The sequence below is a fragment of the Sorex araneus genome, chromosome 4, assembly GCF_027595985.1.
Source record: "Sorex araneus isolate mSorAra2 chromosome 4, mSorAra2.pri, whole genome shotgun sequence".
Taxonomy (NCBI): Eukaryota; Metazoa; Chordata; class Mammalia; order Eulipotyphla; family Soricidae; genus Sorex; species Sorex araneus.
The window spans coordinates 66,143,789-66,169,716 of NC_073305.1; the positions used below are offsets into that span (position 1 = coordinate 66,143,789).

Below are 25,928 nucleotides of genomic sequence, written 5' to 3' on the forward strand. Positions count from 1 at the left end.
GTGGTGGTAATCATAGAACATTTTCAATAATGCTAAATCCTCACTGAGATCTATACTTTAAAAAGGGTGACTCTTCCCATAAGGAGAGAGAAAACAAAAGGGAATGCCCTGCCACAGAGGCAGGGTGGGGTGCGGGGGTGGTGGGAAGGATACTGGGATCATTGGTGGTGGAGAATGGGCACTGGTGGAAGGATGGGTACTCAATCATTGTATGACTGAAACGCAAGCACGAAATGTTGTAACTCTGTAATTGTACCTTACGGTAATTCACTAATAAAAAATTTAAAATAAATAAATAAATAAAAATAAAAAGGGTGACTCTTGTGGTATATGAATTATGTCCCAGTAGAGAAAAATGCAGTCAGTATAGTACATTGTTTCCCACTGGAGCTAAACCCTTGCCATTTCTGTATGTCTAAGAATAGTATTCAAAGTATGTCATCTTTCCCCTTTCCTCCTAAAAATTTCTTTTCCTAGCTAACCACCGGACAACGGAGTCAAATCCCATGGGAAGGGGCTAGAGTAACAGTACAGAGAGAAGGGTGCTTATCTTGCATATGGCCAAGCCAGATTCAATCCCCAGCAGCACATATGGTTCCCCAGAGTTCCACCAGGAGTGAAACCTGATCAAAGATCCAGGGGAAGCCCTGAGCACTGCAAGGTGTGGCACAGAAATTAAAACAAACCAAAAAATCCCCATGGGAGACTTCCATTTCTAGGAAATGTAATACTTTTTCTTACTTCTCACAAGTACAAATAAAAACTCTGCTCAAATGTAACAAACGTGTTAAAAGGTAGAAAAGAATGGACAAGCTCTGGAACTTGGGATCTAGGAAATAGTGTAGTAACAAATTTTTGGTTTTATTTCTGTTCTATATATAGTTGAAACTAGTTCCTATAGATATTAGCAACCTAGAAATACCAATGGGTAGATATAAGGGGATCTCAAGGCATGTCACTAACAATATCCAGTGCTTAAAATATTAACAGGGGGACTGGAGCAATAGCACAGAGGGTAGGATGTTTGCCTTACAATGCGGCCAATCCGGGTTTGATTCCCAGCATCCCATATGGTCCCCTGAGCACTGCCAGGAGTAATTCCTGAGTGCAGAGCCAGGAGTAACCCCTGTGCATCACTGGGTGTGACCGAAAGAGCAAAAAAAGAAAACAAATTAACAGCAACTCTGAACAATCTGTTTCAGAAAACAATCGGTAAATGACTAAGCAATCTGTGGTTCATCCACAACATAAACTAATACTCAGCAATAAAAATGAACAATCAACACAATTCATTTGAATGAATCTCTTGGAATATGTTGAAGTTTTATAGAAATAGAAAATAAATTAGTGGAGTATAAAAAATTACAAAGAGCACGTGCGTGCAAGGGAGTGATGATGTGTGTGTTGTGTTCTGTTGTTCTTGGACTCTCCGGGGCGGCGCTCTCTCTCTCTCTCTCTCTCTCTCTCTCTCTCTCTCTCTCTCTCTCTCTCTCTCATTTTCTCTCTCTCTCTCCCTCTCTCTCTTGCTGTTCACATTCGGTGCTCTCGAGCCACTGTGTAGGGAGCCATTTTACAAGCCCGGCTCTTATCCTCTAGTCCAGCAGAGGCTTACTTGGGATTCCTGTAACAAGGTCACCACTGCTGACCTTACTGATCTTATCAGTTCGCCATTCCTCTCTCACTAGCTAACGCCCATGCCTGATCTGCCCAACGCCATGCCTGATCTGCATTTTACTATTGTTCCTATGGGGGTCCAAGCATGCATACCGCCCCCTCCCACCAAGAGGTATAAGTATTGTAACTGCTGTGAATAAACTCTCTCTTTCTCTCCTCCTCCTTCTGGCTCTGTGTCTCTTCGTTCGGTTGTGTCCCCTCCTTAGCCCCACGAAAGGTCCTCCCTGCAGGACAGGATGATGCCCGCAGGGGGGACCCCACACCACTGTGTATGGACTGGATCGGGATGACTCCTCCTGTGCTCTGCTTCTGTGTGTGCCACTGTGCTCTCTTCTGTCTGTCTCTCTATCTCTGTCTCTGTATTCTCTCCTCTGGTCTCTTCTGACCTCTCTGACTCTGCTTCTGTGTCTTCTCACTTCTGTGTCTTTTCTGCTGCTTCTGTCTTGCCTCTGCCTATTTCTGTCTTGCCTCTGCCCGCTTCTGTCTTGCCTTTGCCCCCTCTCCCGCTTACAGTCTTAGTTTATATAGCAATCACAAAGGCTGGTGACACAAAGGTGGTTTGAGCATTAACAAATCAACAAAAATGGGTAAGACCATTTCTCCAGGAGATTAACAAAATCTCATCTAAGGAGATTACTCCAGATTACTAGGAGATCTGCTCAAGGGTGGGATACAAACAAGGGTGTGTCACTTTCTTCCTTCCTCAGCTAGTAATCCCCTTAAATAGTTATAGTAAATTTACTTCTAATATTTCTAGCAATGTCATTCTGTATGAGCACAGTAAGAGATATATCAGACTTAAAGTTTTGTTCTTCTTGAGGACATTCACTATATATTCCAGACCACAGTCCTCAGGCCAGGTTAGTCTTCCTAACCCCATAAGGTCCTAGTCTCATCGTTACTTTTGGACAGCATTTGTCTATGACCATGCTCTCAATTTATAGTTGAGTATTGTGGTGCTTTGGCCTGGCCCATTTCAATGCCAGGGTAGCTCACAGCTTGCTCTGGGTCCATTTTGTCCCTCATCGGGACCCTGCTTTTGGGGTGCTAGGAACTAAGGGCAACTGAGCTGAGAAAGCAGATGCCTGGGAGTAAATATTATTGAGTCAGCTCCCAAGTTACAAAGCATAATATTAACTGTCTTCCTGTGTCCATACAGAAAGGCCATTGCTCGAAGGTAAACTAAGTTCCCTGTGTCAAGGCTGAAAGGACAAACCTAATGTTATTCTACAGTGGAGGAGGGCTGGAGTGATAGCACAGCAGTAGGGCGTTCGCCTTTCACGTGGGCCGACCCATGTTCGATTCCTCCATCCCTATCAGAGAGCCCAGAAAGCTACCGAGAGTATCGCGCCCTCACGGCAGAGCCTGGCAAGCTACCCATGGTGTATTCGATATGCCAAAAACCAGTAACAACAAGTCGCAACGGGATGACAGTGACAGTGATAAGAGTTGCCCAGGTTTTAATTAGGAACGGTGGGTAATAGAGTTCGTGATGTGACTAAAAGGAGTAATCCAGGTGATCCAGTGATCCAGGTAAGAAGGTACAAATAAAACGTCCCATACTATCTTCATTAATCCTATAATTATTTCAAAATGGAAGTTAAAAAGCAAATTTAGGGGGAAAAATTATTCACTGAAATGAGGTTATATTTTCAACATGCCACTTTACTAATAAATCTATTTATTATTAGAGTCAAGTTCCCTAAGAATGATACGACAATGCTTAAAATCATTTGGATTCTACCAGACATTAACTACATATCCTTTCAAAATCTTAGGACAATTTAAATAACTATATTTGAGATATGATTAAGAATAAAATAAAGCAGGAACATTAAAGCTATAGTGTTATAGTACCTGAACTTTCCATTGAGTATAGAGTTATTCTGAATGATTGAATTATTGTACCTGTTGAATATATTTGTCTGATATAGGAATGTCTAGTAATTGATTCATAGCCTACCGGTGATATATCAAAGATCAACAACCCAAAGAAAATTAATTTCTTTACTCTTCTTGTTTTGGTTTTGGTTTGTTTGTTTTTTGTTTCTGTTTTGTGTTTTTTTTTTATCGCAACTAGGTGGTGCTTGGGGGTTACTCAGAGGTTATGCCTGGCAGAGTTTGGGCAACCTAGTGGTTCTGGGGATTAAATTTGGACACTCCACATGCAAAGCATGTGCTCCAGCCTTTTAAGTTACCTGAGCGATCATTCTGACCACCTGCTCATGTTCCTTAATGGGACCAAAGAGTTATCTTTGCTTTACATGCTCCAAGAGAAATTAAATCAGGTCTCAAAATTACATTTGATCAAATATCTATATCTTTAGATACTTCTACCAACAAAAGCTTTGCTTTGAACCTATAAGTGTAAAACCACCAGAACCCCTCCATGGGGCTTCCATGAAACACAATTCAGTGTTACAATTTTTTCTCTGTCTATATTTGATTTCAAATACAGTCATTAGAACCACCTTAACCTCTGTCATGACACAATATTTATATTTCCTGACAAGGTAGTATTTTTCTATAGAAAATTTAGATAAAAGATGAAGGGAAGGTCAGAGAAATCGCTCAACAGGCTGAGGACATGCGGTGCACGACAAGGCTTGAGTTCTAAGGGCAGCAATGCATGGTCCCCCCATCACTGCCAGGAGTGATCCCTGAGCACTGCCAGGTGTGGCCCTCCCAAATCAATAAGAAAATATTTATGTATGAATAATAAATGAAATTCTCCCTTATGATAGAAAGTTGAATTAAAAGATTTGCAAAACATATTTGGTTTTCAGTATCCACTGAAGATTAGCTGAAGATATGTGATTTTTCCCCCGCTCCTGGGCCTTGATTTTATGATTGCTTCTGACATAGAGCAGTGTCCCTGATTTGAGGAATAGCTTTCTCTAACTCAAAAAAAAAAAAAAAAACCAACCGTGTATTGATCAAGAAGCTCCTATTTGGCAGTGACAACAGAAGGCAATTGGTCATGAATCATATAGCTGCAAAATTAGAAGAGAGTTTTCCCAGAGTTCTGCTCATTCCTTGCTTTATTCATAAAAGCTACCTACTTCTTCTATTAGCATCCTGTTAGCTCCTACTTTCTGCTGAGACAGTATCTTGACAATTGGGATGATTTCCATTAAATTTCAGGACACGTACTTCCTCATTTGAGCAGTATTGCTGACTATATTTCACATGTCTTTTCACTAAAGTCAATTTGTGTCTTATGAAATCTTAAGTTATTCTTATTTAATTATTTCTTGCCTTCTAAGAACTCAAATTCCCAATCCTGGACAGTTTTATGTAATTACAAAATTAATTATAACATTAAGCTTCAAATCACTCTCTTTTGGACTTTTAATCACACCAAGCTAATATGGCTTTCTCTTTAGTGTTTTAAGAGTTTTCTCAAGCATTAAGGCCTTAAGAATGACATTACTATTTACTGACATTACTATTTACTAACATGTACTCTCAATGTACAAACTTCTGAGAAATCCTAGGTAAATATATGGCAAGATGTGAATATCTGTTATGTTACTTACTATTTGTAATTCTTGGAATAGCTTCTCAATTTTCCAAAGTCCCAATCTTTTCATCTGAAAAATAGTGGCAAACTACTGTGTTGCTCCTTACACATAATGGGAATAGAGTGAATATCAATTCCCTTTCTCACTCTAGTGGTTTCTATACATTGGAACCAACATGTCTCAGGCTTTGTTTAAAGTCTATAATGTGGGGTAGCACTGTAGCACTGTCCTCCCATTTTTCATCGATTTGCTTGAGCGAACACCAGTAGCGTCTCCATTGTGAGACTTGTTGTTACTGTTTTTTGGCATATCGAATATGCTATGGGTAGCCTGCCAGGCTCTGCTGTGCAGGTGGGATACTCTCAGTAGTTTGCTGGGCTCTCCAAGAGGGACAGAGGAATCGAACCCAGGTCGGCAGCATGCAAGGCAAACACCCTACCCACTGTGCTATTGCGCCAGTCCATAATGTGGGGTATTACATAATGATATAATATATGAATCTCAATGGCTATATGAATTTTTGCCCCAAATTTTCTGGATTAGTGAGACACATTTGAGAGGTTAAGTTGAAAAAACTGATCATCTTGGTAAGTTTTTACAGACAAATATAACACCATTTCTAGCTATCGGGAAAATTGTTGCTGCCCTGGAATAAAAACCCACTTGTAGTTAGGATGGCTAGAAAAATGAAGAGAATATACATGAAAGCTGCCCCCTTAAATATTTATTTTATTAGTGAATGTCTCTGAAAAGAACATTGTAAATAAGTTAACCAAAAACCAGTATGCACCCTCTTAGCATTTTGTATAGGAGTTCTCTACATAAATTAAATCAAATGGGATTATACTATTTTCAATTATACCATCTAAATAGACTGGAGCAATAGCACAGTGGGTAGGGCGTTTGCCTTGCATGGGGCCGACCCGGGTTCGACTCCTCTGTCCTCAGAGAGTCCGGCAAGCTACTGAGAGTATCCCACCTGCACGACAGAGCCTGGGAAGCTTCCTGTGGTGTATTCGATATGGCAAAAACAGTAACAACAAGTCTCACAATGGAGACATTACTGGTGCCTGCTCGAGCAAATGGATGAACAACATGATGACAGTGCTACAGTGCTACCATGTAAATATTTCTGTAAAAATCATTTACACATTCAGACACTACCCTTAATATTTTAGGGGTTTTGGTCACACCCAGTCATGCTCAGGACTTAGTTCTGGCTCTGTGCTCAGAGACAACTCCTGGCAAGCTCAGGGGACTACATGGGATTCCAGGGATAACACTCAGATTAGACACATGCAGGACAAGTGCCCTTTCCACTAAACCATCTCTCCAGTCCCATCACTAAATCATTTTTAGTTTGAAATAATTTTATCCACAATAAGTTACTTTAACCCAGACTTCCCCGGTAATAAAAAACTTCATTATGAGAAATTGCCAAAACTAGAAAATTGATGACGATATAGTCAGTTCTCATTATCCATAGGTCACATTAAAAAAAAATTATTCATTGGCTGAAATGTATTTGCAACCCCAAATGCACACTCACAGTGTTTTCACAGTCACTTCACCTGTGCCTGAACTCAGTTGGGAAAGATCCGAGGCACCTAGCATGAATGTTCCCAACTGAGGCTGGACAGGGTGACACTGATTCTTGTTTTGGTTTATTTAGTTCAATGTTTTCTTGAGTCTTTCAGGTGGGGAATCAGGAGAACGTTGGGTGTGAGGAATGTTAGTGTTTTTTTTTAATTTATTTATACTTTATTTATTTATTTATTTTTATTTTTTAATTTTTTATTGTGGAAAGTTACAAAGTTACAAAGTTTTCAGGTTTAAATCTCAGTTATACAATGCTCGAATACCCATCCCTTCACCAGTGCTCATATTCCACCACCAAGAATCCCAGTATAGCTCCACCCCGCCCCCTCACACCCCAAACCCCCCCACGCCCCTAGCCCCCCGCCCTAAGCCCCCCCCGCCTGTGTAACTAATAATTTTCACTTTACTTTCACTTTGATTGCATACAATATTTCAACAAAACTCACTATTATTGTTTGGAGAGTCTCTCCCCTAAAGTCAGACCTGCTGAAAAGGAAGCATTAGATAATTTGTTTTCCATTGCTGAGGATGAAGAAGTATGAGGTCGAGTGACCACACTTAGCGGCCTCTCAGTTTTGGGTTTCTGTAATTTAGTATTTTAGTAACTAAGTCCAGAGAGATATCTGCCAGAAGTTGCATCGTTGCCAACTTGTACTTCTCAGTTACATTATATTCCACATATGAGTGCAATCTTTCTATGTCTGTCTCTTTCTTTCTGACTCATTTCACTCAACATGATACTTTCCATGTTGATCCACTTGTATGCAAATTTCATGACTTCATGTTTCCTGACAGCTACATAGTATTCCATTGTGTAAATATACCAGAGTTTCTTTAGCCAATCATCTGTTTTCGGGCACTCTGGTTTTTTCCATATTGTGGCTATTGTGAACAGAGCGGCAATGAACATGGAAATGCAGATGTCATCTCTACTATACCTTTTTGCCTCTCCGGGATATATTCCCAGGAGTGGTATTGCTGGGTCAAATGGGAGCTCAATTTCTAACTTTTTGAGAATCGTCCATACTGTTTTCCAAAAGGGCTGAACCAGTCGGCATTCCCACCAGCAGTGAAGGAGAGTCCCTTTCTCCCCACATCCACGCCAACACCGGTTGCTTTTGTTTTTGGGGATGTGGGCCAGTCTCTGTGGTGTGAGATGATATCTCATTGTTGTTTTGATCTGCATCTCCCTGATGATTAGTGATGTTGAACATTTTCTCATGTGCCTCTTAGCCATTCGGATTTCTTCTTTGGAAAAGTTTCTGTTCATTTCATCAGCCCATTTTTTGATCGGGTTGGCAGTTTTCTTCTTGTGGAGTTCAACCAGTGCATTGTATATCCTTGTTATCAACCCTTTATCGGATGGGTACTGCATAAATATCCTTTCCCATTCTGTAGACTGTCTTTGTATTTTGGTCACTGTTTCTTTTGAGTTGCAGAAGCTTCTTAGTTTGAGATAGTCCCATTTATTTATCTTTGTTTTCACTAGCTTAGCCAGTGGCGTGTCAGCTTTGAAGATACCTTTGGCTTCAATGTCGTGGAGGGTTTTGCCGACCTTATCTTCAATGTACCTTAGGGATTCTGGTCTGATGTTGAGGTCTTTAATCCATTTTGATCTGATTTTTGTACATGGTGATAGATGGAGGTCTAAGCCCATTTTTTTGCATGTAGCCGTCCAATTTTGCCAGCACAATTTGTTAAACATGCTTTCCTTGCTCCACTTCACATTTCTTGCTCCCTTATCAAAGATTAGATAATCATATATTTGGGGGTGTATGTCAGAGTATTCAACCCTGTTCCATTGGTCTGCCGCTCTGCCTTTGTTCCAGTACCATGCTGTTTTAATGACTACCGCTTTGTAGTAGAGTTGGAAGTTGGGGAGGTTGATTCCTCCCATTTTCTTTTTCCCAAGGATTGCTTTAGCTATTCGTGGGGGCTTATTGTTCCATATGAATTTCAGGAGCGCTTGCTCCATTTCTTTGAAGAATGTCAAGGGTATCCCTATAGGGATCGCATTGAATTTGTACAATGCTTTGGGGAGAATTGCCATTTTGACAATATTAATTCTTCCAATCCATGAGCAGGGGATGTCTTTACATTTCCTCGTATCCTCTTTTATTTACTGAAGTAGTGTTTTATAGTTTTCATTATACAAGTCCTTTACCTCCTTTGTTAAGCTGATTCTGAGGTATTTGATTTTTTGAGGCGCAATTGTGAATGGGATTGCTTTTCTCAGGTCACTTTCTTCTCTCTCATTATTTGCATATAGGAAAGCCATGGACTTTTGGGTATTGATTCTATAGCCTGCAACTTTACTGTACGAGTCTATTGTTTCTAGGAGTTTCTTGGTAGAGGTTTTAGGGTTCTCTAAGTATAGTATCATATCATCTGCGAATAGTGAGAGCTTGATTTCTTCCTTTCCTACCTGAATGCCCTTAATGTCTTGTTCTTGCCTAATTGCTATTGCAAGTACTTCCAGTACTATATTGAACAGAAGTGGAGAGAGTGGGCATCCTTGTCTCGTCCCTGTTCTCAGAGGGAAGGCTCTTAGTTTTTCCCCATTGAGGACAATGCTTGCCATAGGCTTGTGATAAATGGCTTTGACTATATTGAGGAAGGTCCCTTCTATACCCATTTTGGCTAGTGTTTTCATCATAAACGGATGCTGGATCTTGTCAAATGCTTTCTCTGCATCTATTGATATGATTATATGATTTTTATCTTTTCTTTTGTTGATATGGTGGATTATGTTGATTGATTTCCGGATGTTAAACCATCCTTGCATCCCCGGGATGAATCCCACTTGGTCGTGGTGTATGATCTTTTTGATGAGTTGTTGAATTCTATTTGCTAATATTTTGTTGAGAATTTTTGAATCTGTGTTCATCAGGGATATTGGCCTGTAGTTTTCTTTTTTTGTGGTGTCTTTGTTTGCTTTTGGTATTAGGGAGATATGAGCCTCATAGAAACTGTTAGGGAGGGTTTCTGTTTCTTCAATTTCCTGGAACAGCTTGAGAAGGACTGGCAAAATGTCCTCTTTAAATGTTTGGAAGAGCTCACTAGTGAATCCGTCTGGACCTGGGCTTTTATTTTGGGGGAGACTTTTAATTACCATTTCAATTTCCTTGATGTTAATTGGACTATTCAGGAACTCCAGGTCTTCTTGGTTCAGCCTTGGGAGATTATAGGAGTCGAGGAATTTATCCATTTCTTCTAGATTCTCTTGTTTCGTGGCATAGAGATTTTCAAAGTAGTCTCTGATGATCTTTTGAATTTCATTGGTTTCTGTTGTGATGTCCCCCTTTTCATTTCTGATTCGGCTTATAAGGGTTCTCTCTCTCTCTTTCTTTGTAAGTCTTGCTAGTGGTTTATCAATCTTGTTTATTTTCTCGAAGAACCAGCTCTTGGTTTCATTGATCTTCCGGATTGTCTTTTGGGTTTCCATGTCATTAATTTCTGCTCTAAGTTTTATTATCTCTTTCCTTCTGCCTTGTTTTTGGCTCCTTTTGTTGGTCCTTTTCTAAGGTCTTGAGCTGTGAAGTTAAGTTATTTATGTGGGCCCTTTCTTCCTTCCTGAGATATGCTTACAGAGCTATAAATTTTCCCCTTAAAACGGCTTTACCTGCGTCCCACAGGTTCTGGTAGCTCGTGTCTTCATTCTCATTTGTTTCTAGGTACCTTTTGATTTCTTCCTTGATTTCCTTCCTGACCCACTCATTGTTCAATATCGAGCTATTTAATTTCCAGGTGTTTGATTTGTTTTCTGCATCTGTCCACAGTTAAGTTTTATCTTCAGTGCATCATGGTCTGAAAAGATAGCTGGTACAATGTCTATCTTGTTGATTCTGTTGAGGTATGTTGTGTGGCCCAGCGCATGGTCTATTCTGGAAAATGTTCCATGTACTCTGGAAAAGAATGTGTATTCCTTTTTTGGGGGATATAAAGCCCTGTATAGATCTATTAGCCCTCTCTCTTCTATTTCTTCCTTCAAAGCCAGTATTTCATTGGTGAGTTTTAATCCTCTAGATCTGTCCAGAGGAGACAGTGCGGTGTTGAAGTCTCCAACTACTATTGTGTTGCTCGAGATGTCCTTCTCGAGGTCTCTTAGCAGCTGTTGTAGGTATTTAGCTGGTCCCTCATTGAGTGTGATTTTTCCTGATGTACACATCCCTTGATTAATCAAAAGTGGCCTTCACTATCCCTTCTAATCTTTTTCAACCTGAAGTCTATGTTGTCCGATACTAGTAAAGCCACCCCGGCTTTCTTGAGGGAGTTGTTTGCTTGCAGGATTGTTTTCCATCCTTTGACTTTGAGTCTGTGTTTGTTCTGGCTATTCAGATGTGTTTCTTGCAGGCAACAGAAGGTTGGGTTGAGTCTCTGAATCCATTTTGCCAGTCTGTGTCTCTTAATTGGTGAATTCAGACCATTGACATTAAGGGAGATTATTGTTATGGGATTTTGTTCCATCTTTGTGCAAGGGTTTGTTGTGCTTGTAGAGGTTGTTCTTGTCTTACAATAGCCCCTTTAGTGCTTCTTTTAGGTTTGGTTTTGAGTCTATGAAGTTCCTGAGCTGTTGTTTATCCCCAAAGTAGTGTATGATTCCTTCTAGTTTGAATGAGAGTTTAGCCGGATAAAGTATTCTTGGTGAAGCGTTGATTTCATTGAGTTTTTTCACTATATCCCACCATTGCCTTCGAGCTTGGAGGGTTTCCTCTGATAGATCTGCTGTGAGCCTAAGGGGTGCTCCTTTGTATGCGATTTCCTTCTTGGACCTTGCTGCTTGGAGTATTGTGTCTCTCTGGAAGATGTCCATCATTGTAACTATGATATGTCTTGGGGTTTTTCTGTTAGGATCTCTTTTAGCTGGCACTCTTCGGGCGCCTTGAATCTGGATGCCTGCATTGTCCAGCTGTGGGAAGTTTTCAGCAATGATTTGTTTGACTGTGTCTTTTTCGTTGGGGTTGGTTCCCTGTGGTTCTGGTAGTCCAATGATTCTAATGTTGTTCCTCTTGAATTCATCCCCTAGGACTCTGATTCTGGCTAGAGCTATTTTGAGGTCTCTTGCCATGGTTTGATGTTGTCTGTAGGCCTCTTGCAGCTCATCTTCAAGCATACTGATTCTGTCTTCGGCTGCAGTCATCCTATTGTTGAGGGAAGCCAGAGAGTTTTTGATTTCATGTACGGAATCCTTCATTTCTTTTTGAAGGTTTTTTATTTCTGCTCTCATTTCTTCCCGTATTTTGTCAGCTGTCTGTTGTATTGTTTCCGCCAGGTCTTCCTTGAAGTTGTCCATCTTTGCATTGAGTTCATTGAACATGTTGAGGATTTCAAGTCTGAATTCTTTCTCAGAGAGGTCAAGTTTGTAGGAAGCGCCCATTGAGGTTTCCGGACTCGTTTGATCGTCCTCTGGTTGCAATGGGGATTTTCGCTGTTTCTTCATGTTGTTTGTGGTGATATGAAAGAGGGCTCTTGATGATGAGTGTCCCTGTTTCCTTTTGTTGCGAAAAAGGATTGTGGATAGGCTCAGTTCATAGTGGTTGGCTTTTTACTTGCCGTTTGTAGAACCTGGTCTCCTACTGAGATGTTTCCTTCAGTTCTTATGTGAAGTCTTGTGTTTTATTGTCCTACTGCTTGCGAATAGCTAGGATGTTAGTCTTGGATAGGATGTTGAGGAAACTACTTGCCGCTGCATAAGCTTTGGCCGCCAGCAATGAGGCCACGCCCACTTTTCTTAGGCCACGCCCCTGGTGGTAAGGCCACGCCCCTTTCCCACAACCCGACAGCGGTCAACGTGCTGGGGGTGGCCTGCCGGCCACTTGGCCGGCAGTCCGGAGGGGAGGGAAGCCCGGGGTGCTCAGGGCCGCGGAGCAGGCTGGGTCCGGAAGGGCGGGTCGAGGGAGCGTCACAGACCTTTGCCGGAAGACAGGACGGCGGGGGTGCTTGGGGTCGGCGTGCCGGCCACTCGGCCGGCAGTCCGGAGGGGAGGGAAGCCCGGGGTGCTCCTGTTAGTGTTTTTTGATGTTTTATGTTTGGTTTATTTGTTTTTATGGGTGGGTCATGGCTAGCAGTAGTCAAGGCTTACTCCTGGCTCTGCACTCAGTGATCAATCCGGGTGACTCAAGGGATGTTATGGGTGCCAGGGAGCAAACCAGAGTCACCATGTGCAAGGCAAGTGCCCTACCTGCTGTACTATTGTTCATGTCCCTATCAAGTACTTATTTTTAATACTGTGTTATGATGAAAATTCCTGCTTAAATCTTTTTGTCAACCCAAATCTTTTGGGTTCAAAATTCATATACTATCTTACTCTTGTTGGCCATGGCTCAAGTGTCAATTTAGTTTACAAAGTCTGATCAACACAGTCTTCCATGTGAAACCCAGCCCTGTGTTTCTTGATTTTCTTCCACCTGTGGCCACTTTGAACTTGTTTCCTTCCAGTGGCCCCCCATCTTTCAGTTTGGCACTCTGGCCTCAGTACAGTGACCCTACACTTACATGACCCAACATTTACACCTGTTTCCACCTTGCCAGATCTTAGTGACCATATGGCCCAGGTTAAGAAAAAAAGATTAAAAAAATAAAAACACTGATCTAAATAAAATCATAGCTAGTCTAAAAATCCTTAAGTCAATGTATGGGAATTGTAGGGAGACCCATCTCACTTCCACAAGGTGAAAGAAAGACTAACATATCTGAAGGGAAGGAGTTACATTTTTCTAGCAGAGGATGGCATCAGAATTCTGCCCAAAGACTCCACAGGGCAGAGGTGTGTCTCATTGCTATTATGGTGAAATGGGAGTAAAGATAAGAGTTTCCTCAGGGACAGGATGCTTCCTCATTGCTAGAGGTCAGAACATAAATTTCAGAATTCTTATCAGCGTTTCCATTAGGGCAGGTGTGTTGCTTCATTAGAATCCAACTGCAGGATAGAAGTCTACATTTATCCACAGGTCCTGCTACAGAGACTAATTGAAAACTATAGACAATAGATGACAGGACCTGTCCATTTCACTCCTGCAGTGGCCCCTGGGGTGTGGAGTAGGAGAGTTGTGTGGTTTTCATATTGTTCACTCAAGAGCAAGTGAATACTGGGACCAGAATGATAATGCAGAGGATAGGGCATTTGCCTTGTACATGGCCAACCCGGGTTGATCTTCAGCATCCCATATGATTCCCTGAGTATCACCGGGAGTGATTCCTGAGTGCAGGGCCAGAAGTAAACCTAAGCATCACCAGGTGTTGCCCCTAAACAAAGAAACAAATTAAAAAAAGGACAAATAAATATGGTTAAAATATCTGTATCACTGTATCCCGTTGTTCATCGATTTACTCGAGCGGGCACTAGTAACGTCTCTATTACACTCAGCCCTGAGACTTTTAGCAGCCTCTCCTTACTTGTCTTTCCCAACAATTGGAGGCTCTTTCAGGTCAGGGGAATGAGACCTATTGTTAGTATTTTTGGCATATTGAATATGCCATGGGTAGCTTGCCAGGCCCTGCCGTGTGGGTAGGATACTCTCAGTAGCTTGCCAGGATCTCCAAGAGGTATGTATATATCTTTTATTGTATTTGGGATATGAATACACCTTGGGGAGCTTGCAATTGCTCCCATGTGGGCAATAGAGTCTTGGTAGCTTGTAAGGTTCTCCAAGAGGGAGAACAAGGCTATTAGAGGGTTAAAATATATGTATCATTAATCTTTCCCAGTCCTCTGCAGTTTTGGGGGAAGCTTCCAGGTTGTAGGTTTCTCCCATTCTTAGGTCCCAGAGTCCGTAAGACAGAAGGGGAAAAATGCAGGATCTTTCGGTTCGGCGATCCTTGAATCCCAGTGACCCTGACCAATCTGTCTTTCCTCCATCTATGAAACCTTTGTATGGCAACATATGTGTTTCTTCTAGAGATTCTGTGTGTGTGTGTGTGTGACTAGCAGAAGTAAAAAATGGAATGTACATAGCCCAAAAAGAGAAGTATAACTCTTTCATAGATATTTAGAACTTCTAAATTTTTTCTTTTGTGAATATACTTTCATTCATATTCTTTCTCAAGCTACATGACCCTTTAATTCCTGTAAGTAGAAATCTTGAGTCAAGTAGGATTACACTGCTAAGGTCTTAGTATGTGATAATACAACCATGAAATTCTTGTTAAATTTTTTTTAAATAAAGGTCAAATTGATAGATTAAAAAATGTTCAATTTCAACTGTAGGATAACATTGCCAGAGGTAGCTTAGGTTTATTGGTTTGTTCCCATCACAGTGCTCCCTTTCCTCTGTGTTTATTTGTAACTTCTTTTTTTGGTGCTCTGTTGACTTGTAAATATTGTTTTTCTCTTCTCCTTGAGTCCTTTGCATAGTTTATTCAGAGCCATGACCTTCTGTATGGGTACAGGAAGACTGTAGCAAATGCTTTGCTTTGTAACCTGAGAGTCATTTGACGCTACATGATATTTTCCTCCTGGGCATATGTTCTCTTGATCTCAGCTGCCCTTGCTTCCTAGCATCCCCAAAGGTAGTGTCCCAAGGACGGATGAGATGGACCCAGGGTAAGCGATGAGCTATGTGCTACCCTGGCATCGAGATGGGCCTGGCCAAAGTGCCTAATGCTTAGCTAGAAATTAAGAGCTTGGTCATGGACAAATGCTCTTATGATCCAAAAAAGTAATAACTAGATTCAGACCAAACTAGGGTTAGGAAATGATTAAGCTGGCCTGAGCGCTGTAGTCTGAGTCTGTGGCAAGATGTTCCTAGGAGAGCTGCCCTACAAGCCTCTCTTACTGTGTCCATACAAAAATAACTAGTTTTAAGATGCTGATTGAGTTATTGGACTGAGGAAAGAAGAAAAACACCTTAAGAGGTATTTTGCCGGAGGGCAGACAGGAAGGGCTTTGGAATACCTCTAGGTGGTGTTTCCACCCTTGAGCCTGGTGGGCCATCAGGAAGGACTTTCTTATGTTGATTTTGCAACCAGATGGGTGTAGCATGGGCCAGAGGGCTAGGGGTGGAGAGAAGAGTGGGGGAGAGGCTGAAAAGGGGGGTCAGAGAGTTGGAAGAGAAGCAGTCAGAAGCAGAATCCAGAGATCTGTTGGATGGAGGAATGAGGAGCTAAGAAAGAAAAGTGCTGGGGGAGGGAGATGAGAGAGTTGAAGAGAGAGAGAAGCAGTCAGAGTCAGAATCCTGAGAGGAGAGAGAGAGAGAGAGAGAGAGAGAGAGAGAGAGAGAGAGACAGAGACAGAGACAGAGACAGAGACAGAGAGACAGAGACAGAGACCAGGCTGCGAGGTGGAGGGCCAGAAGTGAGCAGGAGAGATGAGCAGGAGAGACAGGGAATGAGGGTCAGTGTGAGACTAGAATGGAAAATTCAGGGAGACTGGAACAAGTGCATGGAAAGAATGGAATAAACGGCAACTGATCAATCAACCAGCTTGGCCCTCGTTTCCTCTTCCATTTGCCCCATGGCTTGGGCCGCCCCGGCTGGGCCAGCAACCTGGGACCACCCCGAGCCCGAGCACCGCCAATGGGGAGAACCACTGGGGCTCTCCCCTGGCCGCCCCAGGAGATTTTTTTACACTCAACTTTGTCAAAAACTGCAAGTGCTGGCTCTTTCAAATTTATTGAGAATTATTACACCTTTGGTTCACTTTTCTATTATGTTGATTTTTACCTATCTGTATAAACTTTATATAAGCAGGTGTTAATATGTTCTCTTCTATAAATATGTAAATGATATTTTCAATTTTATCTTGAGCTTGGTTTACATGGTTTTGCAACTTATAACATTTTTTCACCTTCACTTAGTCAAATCTATAAATTCTTATTAAAACTTTTATTTACTTTAGATAATACGGTTATAACAATGTTAATATTTATAGTTTTAAAAGTACAAAATGGGAGTTGTAGAGATAGTACAGCAGATAGGGCATTTGCCTTGGACATGGCTAACCTGGGTTCAATCCCCAGTGTCCCCAGCACGGAGGGGGGGGGGGAGTGATCCCTAAGCACAGAGCCAGGAGCAAGCCAGGTGAAGTTCCCAAACAAAGCACAAAATTACTGCACCTTCACCACCAACAAAATGTTAGACGCTCTACCAACTCTCCAATGGTATCTTGTTGAGCAGATTTCTATTATTAAACTGAATACTCCTTTTCCTTGCTTATGATCCCTTTCCATATTTGACAGGTAAGGAGTGAAAAGAGAAACCTACACAGTTCTCTGTGAAGCATAACATGAAGGGAGTAACAAATGAAGAAGACAGACTACACCAATCTTTTGTCTAATCAGAAGTGAAGTAAGAGCTCTCCAACTCATATTCCTTTCTGCTTCTTTCTTGCTGACCACAGTGCAAGTACCTACAAGATCAAATCAGTGTCCTCGGCACTGATTTTCCACAGGCAGTCTCCTTCCCTGAGAATGTCAGACATAACATCCTTTAAAGAGCCTCTCCTCAGTCCTCATTCTTCCTCTGAGTTCTATAGTGAATCAGAGAGATGGTGATTAAAATAGCATATGGCAGCATCAAATACCAATTTTCCCAACTGGAACAGTTTTAAGAGCTTCGGCAACATTTTCTCAAGTAGAGACAGCATAGTCTAATACTAGCTCTCTACTGTGGCATTAGGAATCACTTTCAGTTCTCTCTCAGATATACATCACTTATAAATATCTAAATATGTCGAAGTAGGATCCTCATTTTAACCCACACTCTCACTAAACTGACGAAGGCAGTCTGTTCTATTGACTTGTACATGAAAATGTTTGAGGAAACCATAACATGCTTTTTTTTCAATGTTTTCTCTTCACTTACATTGCAAAGGTAGCATAACATGAATTTATTTTCTATGATGTCTTTGGATGACCTATGATTATAATACTGAACGTCAAACTTAATATATGAAACAAACTAAGGGTGAAGAAGCAATCCCAAAGAACAGGATAGGGCCCAGATCAGTATAGTACGTAGGGGCACTTACTTTTGCATGTGGCCAACTCGAGTTCAATCTCTGGTACCACATATGTTCCCCAGAGTACCATCAAGAGTGATCTCTGAGTACAGAACACTGCTGGGTGTGGCCCCGAACAAAAACAAAACAGCAAAAAGGGCAGCAAAGTTCAGAGACCTAAACTAAGCTACAGGGTGTCGGGATTCAGATATGGAACTGGAGAGCCAAAGTTCATTTGCTTGCTTTTATCCTTTGATGATTAATTCCAATTATTCAATTAATAATTCAGTATCCTGAACCATTTTTATGACTCCTCATTAAGAGAATCAAAGTTGATAATTAAAAGGTAGGTCAGAGTCCTTACCCACAGAGAACAAAGAACCCAAGTGAACAACAAGAAAGGAGCATCATTTTACATTCCTAACATGTAAGTAGGCTATGAATATTGATGGCACCAACCAGACGAGAGAGGGACTAAAATATGGGCTCACAGAGCCACACTTTGTTCACAGCCCAAAATCAATACGAGTGCATTGCCCAACATGCATCAGTAACCGTTCATCAATTATTTACCCAGCTCTTTTGCTCAAAGTTTCTGTTTACAAGATTTCTTTGTAACTTGAAAATGATTGTTTCCTTTCACCTGGTTAGGGGATAGAGTCTGAGTAAGTTTTGTTATTTTTTGAGTCACAGTTGGTGGTGCTCAGGGCTCACTCCTGGCTCTAAACTCAGGGATCAGTGGAGCATATGAAGTGTTGGGGATCGAACACCAGCTAGCCTCATGCAAGTTTAGCCGCCTTACCACTGTGCTCTTTCTCTGATAGGGTGTTTTTTTTTTTTTAATGAGAAGAACTTGAAAGACAATATTTGTATAAATGCGTGGCTTCCTTCATCTCTAAACAAAGACTCAGATCAAGATTCTTATTGACCTTATTTTGGAAATCCTCACTTCCATCAAGGCTTTGACCTGACCATCAGGAGAACAAGAACCATTTTTACCTCAGGCCCAAATTAAAGCCTAGAGAAAAAGAAAGCCTTGAGTTGTTCCTCAGTTTGTCATTTCTGAGAGTTCTGACTTGTAAACAGGGAATTGCACTTTAAGTTCTACTCTTTTCTGGTCCCACTTGTCTGTCAGCTGTTTTCACTTAAACCTTAAGTCTCTGTTTTGAGGTGAGGGCCTGCTGAATGCTTTTTTTTTTTTTTTTTTTGGTACAAGGTGACTACTTGGCCTACAGTTTACACATAGGAGAAACAACTTTATTAAGAGCTTCATTTTGGGGAAAGGGGTGGGGGTGGTGGGAGGGATACTGGGATCATTGGGGGTGGAGAATGGGCACTGGCAGAGGGATGGGTACTCGATCAGTGTATGACTGAAATGTAAGCACGAAAGTTTGTAAGTCTGTAACTGTATCTCATGGTGATTCATGTAAAAATTTTAAAAAGTTAAAAATTTTTTTTTTTTCTTTTTGGGTCACACCTGGCGATGCACAGGGGTTACTCCTGGCTCTGCACTCAGGAATTACCCCTGGCCGTGCTCAGGGGACCATATGGGATGCTGGGATTTGAACCTGGGTCGGCCGCGTGCAAGGCAAACGCCCTACCCGCTGTGCTATCTCTCCAGCCCCAAAAAGTTAAAAATTTTTAAAAAAGAACCTCATTTTTGCTAACCACCATTCTATATTTTCTGATTATCAAAATGAAAACTACCAGGTAGCACGATGATCATTTGTTAAGCTGAAATTCACAATACAAATCATTGAGAAGTATATAGAAATGCAAATATCAATGTTGAACTCCTTGCCATCGCCTATTCTGAGCAATAAACCAAATTTAAAAATACCATGTTCTTCCATTTCATGGAGCAGGAATTCACAAATTATTTTATAAAGAGCTAAGTATTAAGTATTTTAAGCTTTGTCGACCATTCAGGCTCTATGACAACCAATCTGCTCTACTATCAGAGATGATACATAAATGAATGTCATGGCTATGTCCCAATATATATCTATTAACAAAAATGGACAGGCTGTGTTTGCCTTACAGACTGCAGTTTGCCAACCATTAATGTAGTAGAATCCATACTCTTTTGGTACAACTCTTAAACATACCTTGTCTAAGTTAGGACATTCCATCTATATCTATACTGAAGCATTGCTCTACACAATGCCATAGAGAGGATGTTATTTGGAGTTTAACACATTGATTCATACTAATAAATATTTTATATTAGGTTTATTATTAAAAATTATCATAAAAAATCACTTGTCTATTTCAGAGTGATTCTAAATGGTGAAGTGAGGCATTAGATTGCGATGGACTCACCCTTGCCAAGTGAGTCCTAGGGCTCCATCAAAGAGAATTTAGGGCCAAAGACTGTTCCCTATCTGTGAACTAGACATTTTGGTGAGGCGCGTTTATTTCCATTGCCACTTTCATGAGTTAATTGCCAAGTTTGTATATCAACAGATTTCTTCCAGAAAAACAAAATTCTAGGGTCAGGGAGATAGCTCGAGTGTTGGAACAAATGTCTGCATGTGCAAGCCTCTGAGGTATGTCCAGGCAGAGTGGCGCTCACTCTCTCTCCCTCTCTCTCCCTCTCTCTCTCTCCCTCTCTTTCCCTCTCTCTCCCCCCATTCCTCCATCACACACACACCAGCACAGCTAGAAGTCCTTATTTTAAATATATATTTTATATTATGTATGTACACACATATACATATTTACATATATGTATATACATACATATATATACATATATATATGACCCACACATGAGTAAATTCAAATAATAGCAACTAAGTAATCATGGTCCTACATGAGGGAGTGTAAGTCCACTGTCTCCTCTCATTCCCTATAAAGAGTAGAATCATGGAGGAATAGGGGCTCAGTATTGCTGCATCATCTTCTCTAAAATACCTTGGAAATACACATATGCTGAGGCATCATTGAAACCTCTATCAAAAGTCACAGGGAGAAAGGCTAGAGTCCTGCCAGTATTTATAGGGTATAAAGAGCCTTATCATTCTTTAACTGCTATTTTAAATATTACCCCAGATCAGCAATCTCCTTCAAATGAAAGGTGTGACCATTCTTTATGATGGTTTTTAAACTCAAGTAGAAATTCAACTGTGAATATTTTACCCAACTTTAAATATTTATAACCTTATCATTAGCATATTAGCACATTCTGAAGCAATGGCAAAGGCTGCATGTGCTGGACACAAATTTGATAAAGCAGGAACAGATACCAGACACTACTATCCAGATTCTAAATATAGCATCTTCCTGACACTTAAAATATACCTGGAATATTCGATGTTACTTTCTTTAATATTAAAATAATATTTTGTCATTTTTAAAAGACTCACTATATAATTATCAATAGTATATAGCTGTGTGAGTTTAGGCAAGTTTAATTTTATTTGGATTATAAATTCTCCACTATAATATTGGAATATTCATAAAGAATTCCCACATTGAGTAGAAAATAGATAATGCAATTAAGGGTACATTATTTCCCCAACAACTCAGATGGGGGGGTGTATCTCAGAAGATTCAATAAGTGTTTAACTTTAATGAATGAACAGATTAAAGTTTTTCAAGCACAGGCAGTAAAAATGTGCATGAGGTTTAGAGTGGCAGATCTGAATGGGGGGCGGGGGGCGGGGGTCGCTCTAAAGTCTAGGGGATCACTACATCCTTTAAATGAGATCCAGGCTGAATGCATATAGGTGGAAGTTCCATGTTTTAGAATATAAGAATTTAAGTTTCCTCAGGTAGTCTCAGGTTCCTTGAGACTACAACTGCCAGCCATAAGTTGAAGGACTAACGATGATATGACTCATAGCCTCACAACCCTCTGAGTGACGTTGCCCTATATTCTGTAAAAAAAAAAAAAAATACTAAATTCTTCTAATTCCCTAGATTTTTTTTTCTTATTTTACTGGAGCGATAGCACAGCGGGTAGGGCATTTGCCTTGCACGCTGCTGACCTGGGTTCGATTCCTCCATCCCTCTTGGAGAGCCTGGCAAGCTACCGAGAGTATCCTCCCACACTACAGAGCCTGTCAAGCTACCCATGGCATATTCAATATGCCAAAAACAGTAACAAGTCTCACAATGGAGATGTTACTGGTGCCCGCTCGAGCAAATCGATGAGCAATGGTATAACAGTGATGCAGTGATACAGTGAATCCCCTACACAAATAATATAAAAACTACAACATTAAAATAATCCTCAAAGAAAGCTCCATTTCAGGGTTAACTTTTGAAGTAGGTAAAAAGCACAATTTTCAGCAATTATGGGTGAATTGGCAGCTTTGATACCAGCCATTTTCCCAAATGCACCATTCATTCTCTAGAAGTGCTTTATGCCTTAGAAATATAGCTCAAGGTGAAGCAGTGTCATTTTTATTTTATCTTATTTGGTGTACAATTATTGGGAGAAGAAACAAAATAACCATCTATATATAGATATCAAGTTTGTCATAGAGTAAACATTCCCAAAATCGAATGCTATTTTTAAAAAGGTACTTTGTTTCTCTTCACATTTGCATTTAAAATTTGTGAGTTTAAGATGTCAATACAAAGTCTTAAGGCATTAAATAATACAAAACTTAACACACCATCAGCAAAATGAATTTTACACTCTAATATGAGAGTAACAATTCTGGTAAGCATTTAAGTCAGTCAAATTCAAACAAAATTAAGCAAACAAGAAATTACTGCCTCCTCCCATTCCTTTGGTAAGAAGAAAATATAACTTGTATAAACAACATTATTAGTTTCTCCCACAATTTTTAAATGAAATGAGATGACAAGAATAATTAACAGTGGTAAATTATGTTTTTGCCATTTCTTAGTATAAAAAAATCTATCCATATTATAATAGTTGTGTGTATTTTAATAACATTATACATTTTAAAAATCTGAATCAGTTACTTTTCATCTATAATGTTTCTACAGAACAGCATCTCAGAATTTTTGAAGACATGTCAGCAGCAAAATCATTAAACCAAAGAATAAATGACTCTGATTTCCCTTACATTTAAAGAAAATGGCTAATAAGTAAGTAGGGAAAGATCAAAGTTAAAAATAAATCATCTACAGCCTAAAGATTCTGCATTTCAAGTCTTCTGTCTGGGAGGAAACAAAATATTTTAATATAATTGACATAAACTGGATCCAAGAACTCATCCTTGATCTAAACAAGACTTTTATATCTTAAGTGATTCACCTAAATAACTAGGCATATGCCATAAAAAAATCCCAACAGGTTTTATTTCTTTTGTGGATATGTCATAACTAAGCTTTGGTTGTAAAATATTAAGAGTTGATATGCTTCCTTAGAACTCAGTGAAATAATGTGCTAACATAAAAAAACTTCCATTTTACTTCTGCTAACCTATTGAAGAAATTTAATACACCAAATTTGAAATCATTGAAAGAAAAAGTATAAATGCACATACAATAACACCCAATGAGTCTTTTTATTCTTCAAGGATTATAAATTTTTATTCACCCCTTACTCAGAGTTCATTAACCTACATTTGCAAATGTTTTTCCAAAATGTTTTGGTATTTAGCACCCTCCCAAACCACGTTAATTCGAAGGCTAGCAGAAAAGTTTAGAAGAGAAACAAACAGAATGAGGAGCCGGTGAAACAAATATCCATGTCCCTTTGTAATAGCAGAAAGAAATTGAAAACAAATTCTCCTTCAGCGGCAATCCATTTTAAAGTCTCTGAATTGTTCATCCAGGTTGTCTTGAAGGTATGTTCCCTGGGAATGCAGATAGGGCATCAATTTGGCAATTGTGTTTATAATTCAATGTAACAAAATCATGAATAAGAAAGGGCAGGGACAGTTAAGTGAACGCCACTTTACAGCACACATATGCAAATGTGATGTTGCTGAAATCCAAGACTGGTTCCCACAACGTGGACAGGACTGTAATCCAAACAAGAGAGCTCTGCATCCTGTCACTCCTCTGGAATTGAAGCAAACCTCTGCTACCGTGTCACCTAAAACAAATTAAAAAATAAGCATTCAAAACCCCTTATCCACCAACAGTAAATAATCCTTTCCACTGGATTCATATGATCTTGTCTGCATCATTTGTGCAGAGTTTTACGGTTTGTGCCTTTGTCTGAAACCAACCTCACCAAAATCAACTGTTTAAATCAATTTCTTTTGTACATTTCTTGCCTTTAGGTTGCAAAGAACCATTCATGAAGGCTTCTATAACATGGTGTTATGCATCTAGATTGATATTTTGTGGAGCTGTAAAACTCCCATTAGATGAGGTATATTCATTACCCATCAAGCTAACTCATGCATGCTAAGCACGCTTTGTTAAAGGCACTAAATTTTTTCAAACGAATGATTATTGAAATGAGAATATGTCAAGATCAAAATGCTATCTCTGTTACTTCCCTAGTTATCTTTTATATTTTAATGATGATTTTGTAAAAATGCAATATTTACTGAAAATATACATCCATTAAGTAGTCCTGGTTTTGTTTCCATTTTTCTTAATATCTAGGGTCATTATTTTACTTACAGCATAATAGAACATTTTACATAAATAGAAATTTACATCATTTGACTTGCTCACATAAGGAAAGTTACAGGTTAGATCATCAATGTACCTGCTACAAATATTTAAAACTTAAGTTTAACCTATGTCATAAAAATGTTTTTGAAGTGAATTATATCCTTTGAAAACACAATCATCATGTCTTTGTGCCAGATGTGTTATTATCCAAACCTAAGCTTTGCTACTAACTAGCAGTTTAATAGTTTTTTTGATTGTTCAGGAATATTATCACTGTATCACTGTCATCCTGTTGATCATCAATTTCTTCGAGGAGGCACCATAACGTCTCCATTCGTCCTAGCCCTCAGATTTTAGCAGCCTCTCTTTACTCGTTCTTCCTAGCAGTGCCACATTGGAGGCTCTTTCAGGGTAAGGGGAATGAGACCCATCATTGTTACCATATTTGGCATATCCAATATGCCACGGAGAGCTTGCCAGGCTATGCAGTGCGGGCAGGATGTTCTCAGTACCTTGACAGGTTCTCTGAGAGGGAGAACTAGGTTATAAGGTCACTTCTGGGAGTGTGGAATAATATAGCAAACCAAATAAAACTAAGGGCTAGAATGGACCTACTGCATGGGCCCAAATATGAAATATCTTCAGCTTTGCAGGGATAATGCAACTGTGACAACTCTGCCCTGATGCTATGAAATTGAACATAAACAAAAGAATAGATATTGATAAATTCTAAAATTTGGATTTCAAATTATTTTAATGTGGACTGAAATATTTCCCTTCTGATTTTTTTCATGATCTAAAACTGTAAGTCCCATTCTTAGCTCACAGGCCATACAAAATAAGCCAAGAGCTAGATTTGGTTTATAAATTGCAGTTTGCTAGTATCTACTCTAGAATCTAGCTTTTTAAATAATGAATCACGATGCCTTGTAGAATAACTGGATGTGGAGGCTTCCAAAAACTTGACACTAGCAAAAGGCTTCCAAACATGTAATGCCCTAGATTAACTGAAATAACTGCAAATATAATGAATCAGAGTCAAAAGGGTTAAACAGGTAAATATGTGAAATGGTGTATGTACTAATAAGGAAAAGGCTAAAGCAGCATGTGGGAGTAGGAATATAGTGGTCTCCTGCTTTACTAAAGATAGTCAGATAAATTGGATATTCAAGCAACAATCTAGGAATGTAGGGTCAGACTATTAACTTGGGTGTGTTGATGAAAGGTGAAGGCAACAGAACTTGTGATGGACAGTATATGGGATATAAGGCAAAGAATGGAGGAATTGGAGCTAGGGCGATAGCACAGTGGGTAGGGCGTTTGCCTTGCAGGCAGCTGACCCAGGTTTGATTCCCAGCATCCCATATGGTTCCCCTGAGCACCACCAGGAGTAATTTCTGAGTGCATGAGCCAGGAGTAACCCCTGTGTATCACTGGGTGTGACACAAAAAGCAAAAAAAAAATAATAAAAAATTAAAAAAATTAAATTACAGGGGCTGGAGCAATAGCACAGCGGGTAGGGCGTTTGCCTTGCACGCAGCCGACCTGGGTTCAATTCCCAGCATCCCATATAGTCCCCTGGGCACAGCCAGGAGTAATTCCTGAGTGCATGAGCCAGGAATAACCTCTGTGCATCGCCG

The 25,928-nt window shown here is 40.0% G+C and overlaps 1 protein-coding gene across 7 annotated transcripts in view; it reads right to left on the minus strand.

Moving 5' to 3' along the window:
- The window catches only part of TAFA4 (TAFA chemokine like family member 4), a 302,837-nt gene that overhangs the window by 12,738 nt on the left and 264,171 nt on the right, over positions 1-25,928 (minus strand). For 6 of the 7 annotated variants that reach the window (XM_055135773.1, XM_055135770.1, XM_055135768.1 and 3 more), the window contains one exon: positions 22,122-23,755. The exons of the other annotated variant lie outside the window; for it this stretch is intronic. In XM_055135773.1, the coding sequence (XP_054991748.1) occupies positions 23,559-23,755 (197 nt within the window). In that variant the 3' untranslated portion in view covers positions 22,122-23,558. Of the gene's footprint in view, positions 1-22,121; positions 23,756-25,928 lie in introns of those variants that run through there. 7 annotated transcript variants of the gene reach the window in all.